A 7,075-nucleotide genomic window follows, 5' to 3' on the forward strand; every position below is an offset into this window, starting at 1 on the left:
TGAGATAATCTGTGTAGACAGGCATACGCGCTAAAGAACTTAATACATGTTGGTTATTACCAAGGCCTCTATCACATGGGCAGGAACTGCTTGCGCTGCTAGCATTACTTTAAGACAGGCTATTAGAGCTGTGAGTTGTGGGGCTATTGCAATGCTTACATTTGATGCTCTCTCACAAAAGCTGTGAACTCAGGATTGCTGGCATACAGTTCCAAAACCCTCATTCTCTCTCAAATTTCCTTAAACAACAAAAAAGAGGCTACGTGTTGCATTTGAAAAACATCAACACCCTTTTTTAAAGGACTTCTAATTATTATAAGAAATTATAAGTTTCTGAGCTACCTAAGAAAGAACTGTAGGAAAGAATTTCCCTTTTAGCAAAACAGAAGCCTCTATATATAGATATCTAGACTTTATGTGAACTGAGCCTGGTAATATAGCTCAGTGGCAGAGTACCTGCCTAACATGCACAAGGCCTTGGGTTCAATCCCTACTGCTGCCAAAAGGAAGAAAGTATTTCTGGATAGATACCATGTGAAGTATTCTAACATATATTCCTAAGCAAGGAGTGGAGAAAAGACAGTGTTGATTGTGGAGAAAGAAGTCATTGCTTAGGGATTAAGAAGCCCGGCTCAGAGCTGAATACCTTCTACATACCACATCACTGGAAGCTGTCACCAGGCAATAACTATTAAATACTTTTCATCCTCTCTTGAAGCACATGCACATGCACACACATGCACAGACAGACCAGCAATGCAGCAGCAGCAGTAGAAGCCTCCTACCTCTTTGGAAAGGTCACTGCTCTCACACATCTGTCTGATTTCTTCTCTGCTCAGACCACCAATCATCTCTTCACTGGCAGAGATATAGAAGGGATGCTGGCGATAGGGGTCCTCATAGTGCTCACATCTAGCCAAGTGGCTCTCGAATGAAGGGTTGTACTTCACAGCATTCTCAACAGATAACAGGCTGTCAGGCTTCCTGCTAGAGCCACAAGAAGAAATGTATGATTAAGGATCATCTTCAGAAGCTCAACTACGTGAAAGACTATTTTTCTGGGACAAGATTTCTGTTGGGGAAGAAACAGAAAGGAAGTAGACACAGATGTGGGGTTGGAGGAACTATGGGAAATGTCCAGATTAGTCTCAGAATTTGTCAGGTGTCATCGCCGTTCCCTATTTCATTTATGGTATTTTCCCCCACTGCCTGACATGCAAAAATGTTGGCTGGGAACTATGTCTGCCAGTGGATAACATTTCATTATGCAAACACAGATCCATCATTGCCAGAGTTATATCTATGGAAAAAAATCTGTGTGTAACCACATAGAAAATCTGACAAAAACAAAAATATTGGAGGATTGAAGGCTCTAGGCTCCAATTAAATTCAAGTCTTCAAATATTTACTGAGTCAACTGAGTACATGCTGTGGATTTCTCTAGATATTGATACAAAGAATGTGTATTTCCTGAATAAGATCACAGTCTGCTGGAAACTCAGTCAACAGGAATCATAAGAATAGTGGAGGTATGCCTTGGTGCTCTAGGACCCCAGAATTCATGTCTCCCTACCCAGGGAGAGGTGGGGGGAAGGTAGACTGGCCCAAAGTAACTATTGTAGGCTCTAGAAGTGTAGAAAACAATTCCAACCAGAAATTATGATCATAAAACAACTCAAAAGGTTCTTGGATCCTGAGACTAGCAAGTGGACGAGGCTTTATTTCTCCCATTAGTGAAACCACATTCAATTAAACAAAGAACCAGATTTCATTTCTTGTCAGGGCCTTACCCAAATTTATGATCTAATTACAACTGGTACAGCCAAAGAGAAACAAACTAACACATCTGGTCCTCAACAGGGAAATACCTTTTTGTCTCCTGTAAACTAGAAGTTCCTCTGACCACTATGATGACAAGCTACAGTCCCACCTCCTTCCCACACTCTGTGGAAGGAGTCAAGCAGGGCGGACCCCATTACCTCTCCCATCCAATCAGTTGACCTTAGCTGCATGGGGGTGGGGGGTGGGGCTAAAGAGATATATAAGCCAAGAAAGTCACAAGGCAGGTCTCTCACCATTTTGTGTGGCTGTCAGGAAGCCACAGGATTTATGCTCGGGTGTGGACTTTCCAGCACAGCTGTGACTGGGAGGATACCCACTCTTTTATAGGTAAACCAGCACCCCAAGATCACTTAGAAAACCCAATAAACTCATTAGGATTTTCCAAAAGGCAGTTTTGGAGAATTCTTGCCTCAGGTTGTTGTAAGGCCAGTGGGAAGAGGGAACCAGATGCCATGTGCGCCTTCCAGCAGTGAATTTGACTTTACATCTCTTCTCCATCAACCCCGCTCCACACCCTACCCCACAAATGGAGCAATCATTCTGGCCACACTCTTGGTTGCTTCCCTGTAGTGCACCTAGATGTTGACACAGGCCTTTCTGACCTGGCTTGTGTTTACTCACTGGTTGCAAAGGTCCCACCCATTGCCTGCAAATGTCCACTCTTCTGTCCCACTAAATACCAGACTATTAATAAACTTTCAGGACTCCATACCCCAGACAAAACTAACATTCATCGAGGCCTCTCAGCATCTCATTCACTGGGCTACTTATGTTTCTTTCTAATGTGACACCAGTCTGAAACTGGACCATGTTTTCATTGACTTTACAGCTTTCTGCCCTCTATCCAGCTCTCTGTCCAATATTTGGTACATAGTAAGTACTAAATGAATGAGTAAACAGAGCATTTGGGTCCATCAGAGAGCTTTCCTTATTTACCTGGTAGGCCTCTCTCCTTCTCTCCTGTCATTCTGAGTTTGAAGTGTCTTCACAAGGAAGATGACCGCAGACGAGACGAGGAGAAGGCTAATCACTGAGACTATGGTGATGCCAATGACAAAGGGCTCAGACACAAACTCCTCACAGTGCTCACCTCGGTACCACCAGTTCGCACCTACCGGGCACCTGTAAGAACAGTCACCAAACTCAAGATCTGAATCACTCTTCTGAAAGTGACAGTAAACAGAACCTCCAATGGAATGGGAAAAACAGGGATATAAATGTTGATCATAGGAAGTTTCATTAAAAACTTGAAGAGAGGTCTTGGGATTTAGCTCAGTAGTAGAATATTTGCCTAGCACACATATTTCCAGCATAGCAAAAAAGGAAAAGGCCTTGATATACAAATTAAATGAGTATATGATGGAAAATGGCGCATGACACCTGGCACCGACCAAGTAGATTCTAAATGACTGTTTTCAAACCATTGAATAAAGAAATTATCCCATTCAAATTCCTCATGTACGGATAACAAAAACATAGGCCCAAGAAGAAAGGTAGCTGTCATTAGGTCACAGTTGGCAACAGAGTTTCTAAAACCCAGCTTTCCATACATCACAGGTCATTTCACCTCCCTAAGAAATCCTCAAAACCCTGAGGCCACAGACTGGTGCAAAAACATCTTCAATCACCACAGTGGCAAGGAAGTTACTGCTTTGCAAAATAATATTAGTTTCTCTGGATACCAAGAAACTGCTACTGCCCTTAGCTTTGTAATTAAACTTTACTTTTTTGCATAAAAACATCTGAGTAATTTCCAGCTATTTTCTGTGTCAGGAATCTGTGCTGACATTTACCCCTTTTTATATTTCTGACTTGTCCTTATTTGTGCTCCTCCTGCTTATTTTCAGCATTCCCGCACCCCCTTCTAGCCATGCAGTTGTGGTTGTATGTGGCTGGGAAGTTAGCAAGCTTGGTTTTTTGGTTCTGGGTTTTATTTCTTTGAGGGGAGTGGTTAGGGAAGGGTAGTCAGGCTAACTGACTTTGTGCACCTGAAGCAATCTCATTTGTTCTGCCTTTACAAAATGGATATCAGATAGACTTAGAGTAAAACATATTTGCTATTACTTTGAACACTTTACTACTTATTTTACTTTATTTTTTAATACTTGTGGGCTGGATAGCTTCTGTTGTCAACTTAACACACCTGGGTTGAGGGGACCTCAACTGAGAAATTTCCTCCACTGGTTTGGCCTGTGGCTATGTCTGTGAGGCATTTTCTTGATTGCTGAGTAATATGGGTACCACCCCTGGGCAGGCGGTCCTGTGTTGTATAAGAAAACATGCTGAGCAGAGGCCAGAGGAACAATCCAGTAAGTAGTATACCTCCATGGTCTGTGCTCCAAGTTCCTGCTCTGAGTTCTTACCTTGGCTTCCCTTGATGATGGACTATGTGTGAGCTGTAAAAAAGATAAACCCTTTCTTCCCCAAGTTGGTTTTGGGCAGTGTTTATATCGTAGAAATAGAAAGTAACTAGAACAACTTGGTATGATACAAGGAGCTCAAGGTTATTAAGAATAAAAGCCAAGCAGGACAGAATAGCCCTCCATTTTCACTTTTAGAGATAAAGTACAGATCTCATATCTAAGTATCATTTGAATATGAATGGTTTTAGCATCATCATTGAAAACAACATACAAAAGTCTCCAGTCAATTCTAGTGCTCTCAGTAGCACATATTTAGAAGAGTTTACAGCTCTCCCACAGCAGGAAATAACCACTTGAACTGGGTATGTAATTCAGGTCTATTAAATGGCCAGTCTTCACATGAGAATTTGACAGTATCCATTGACTTGCCTAGATGTAGTAAACATTATACTGATTGTCCTAAAACTATACAGTCAACCCATCTTCTCAGAGAAAGTATGTATAAACTTTAAGGCCAAAGATCTCTAATTATAACATACCTACAAATGGCCCCATGCCCTGGCATAATGTCACACTTTCCATCATTCAAGCAGAAGTCAGGTTGTAGGTCACAGAGACTTTGACAAGGCAGTTCATCCACACTCAGGTACCCAGGGTAACATCTGCACTTTGCTTCTCCACCCCAGGGATTCACCAAACACTCGGAAAATTCATTGCAGGCCTGAAACTTGCAAGGGTTGGCATCATCGCCTAAAACATCAAACAAAGCAGACAATGATACAAGGAAAGACAAAGCATGGGAATTGGGATACATGACACCACACCTCTCAGTTAAACTCCTCCCTCAAAGCACCATGGGACAACCTCCAGCCTGAATCATGAAATATAGCACCACCTGACTGTTACTACAAAAAAATTCCTGATTCATTGCAAATTGGTCAGTTTGCTTCAGATTTCCCTGAAACCAGAGCCAAATCATAAAAGCCTATGGTCTGGGCAAAATTCTACATGTTCTACCTAGGGCATATTAACTTTAAAGTCAATACCAGATAACTGAAGATCTAAGTTAAACACCATTTTCATATGTCTTTCATTTCAACCAACCCAATCCAGCTATAACATACACACTACTGTGTGCCTACCCATGCAGAAAGCGTGGGATGAGAAGGAAACCCAGAAAAAAACTGTAGGAGCCTCAGGGATAGGAATAACCTAATAGAGGTAGCCTTGGAGACAATCTAGATTTGTGGAAGTCAATGTCCTCCTCAGGTCATTGTGAACAATATTTTGTCTTCAGTACCTTACTGTGGTACTGACGAGGTAAGAGAAAATGACAAAGAATTAATTAGGACAACAAGAGTCAAAATTGATATATGACATTGACTACAGGGAGGTCAACCACAGCTCCACCAGGTGCTCTTTCCCAGTGAATAACAAACTGTGAATGCCAAATGGGTAAATGGTAACAGAGATGTTGAAAACAACTAAGAGCTGGAAATGATCATAGACTTGTCTGAATGAGAAAGTGCAGACTGTAGCTAGAAAGCAAAGAAAAATAAAAAATAAAAAAATAAAAGCATAGTCTCATCATTTCCAGAGAAATCAATATTCTTTGAAAAATCCATTATTTTTCCCTGTTATAAAGCCTAATATGATTATGCCTAAGATTGTGCAAGGCCTTTAGAGGATCTCTAAATCCGATCCCTTTTGACCTCATGTGGGAATAGGAGAATGTATTAAGTTAAATAGTGTTTCCTAAATGTTTATACCCACCCAGACCCTCAGAATGTGACAGTACATGAAAACAGAGGCTTTGTAGGTATAATCAACTTTAGAAGAGGTCATACTGGATTGGGATGGGCCATTAATGGCTAATATCCTTATAAGAAGAGGGACGTTGGACACAGAGACACAGACAAACAATAAAGAAGGCCACATTTGAACCAAGGCAGGGACTGAAGTGACAAGCCAACGAATGTCAAAGATTGCCAGGAAAAAAAAAAAAAAGCAACTAAGAAAAGGTAAAGGAGGATCTTTCCTAGAACTTGCAGAGGGAGCATGGCTCTGCCAACACTTTGACTTTAGACTTCTAGCCTCAACAACTTTTTTAAAATTTATTTTCATTTTATGTTTATGAGTGTTATGCCCGCGTGTATGTAAGTACACCTGTGCCACGCAGTGCCCATGGAAGACAAAAGAGGGCATTAGATACCATGGCACTGGAGTTACGGATGATTGTTAGCTGCCATGTGGGTTGCTGGGATTCAGATCTTCTGCAAGAAGAGCCCGTGCTCTTAACCACTGAGCCATCTCTCCATCCCCTAGCCTCAATAACTTTGAAAAGAGAAATTTCTTTTGCCATGAGCTACCTAATTTATGATAACTTGTTAAATCAGCCTTGGGAAACCAATATAAGGGAACACTGCCAAGAAAAGATAATCGTATAAAAAGGGGCACAAACCAATGTGCCAACAGACGTGCAGCTTCTATAAGGGAACTGCATGGCAGGGATCCACTGTATATTCCCTACATCTTTGTGTATTCCCTAGTAATCATTTTATGATTTTGAAACTGTATACAGTCCCTTTATTAACGAAAGCACAATTTTCTGAGATACAAAAAAAAGTTAAGTAAAATACAAGCTTTGTTTGCCTTAGCTAATATTGACATAAAATAATAATCTAATCACTTAAAGTATACATGTAGTAGAAACACTCTAGTGGAATTTTAACTTTGTGGTCACTCTGTGAGTATGAGTAGGAAGGAAAGAAACAGAATCTCTTTTCTATAGATTATGAAAAGATAATTATATAGGAAAAAGTAAAATGCTATTCCCTTTTGCTTCCAGAAACTAAGCCATAGATATATAA

At 40.8% G+C, this 7,075-nt stretch overlaps 1 protein-coding gene across 1 annotated transcript in view; it reads right to left on the minus strand.

The window, feature by feature from the left end:
• Window positions 1–230: 230 nt before the first annotated feature.
• Impg2 (interphotoreceptor matrix proteoglycan 2) overlaps window positions 231–7,075 on the minus strand; it is a 126,567-nt gene continuing 119,722 nt past the window's right edge. Inside the window, exons 16-19 of the mRNA XM_008848486.2 lie at window positions 4,745–4,955; window positions 2,780–2,964; window positions 786–994; window positions 231–239 (exon numbers count right to left, since the gene is read on the minus strand). Coding sequence (XP_008846708.2) covers window positions 231–239; window positions 786–994; window positions 2,780–2,964; window positions 4,745–4,955 — 614 coding nt within the window. The remainder of the gene's footprint in view (window positions 240–785; window positions 995–2,779; window positions 2,965–4,744; window positions 4,956–7,075) is intronic.

This window comes from Nannospalax galili, unplaced genomic scaffold (assembly GCF_000622305.1).
Source record: "Nannospalax galili isolate Female #2095 unplaced genomic scaffold, S.galili_v1.0 scaffold1184, whole genome shotgun sequence".
NCBI classification, from domain to species: Eukaryota; Metazoa; Chordata; class Mammalia; order Rodentia; family Spalacidae; genus Nannospalax; species Nannospalax galili.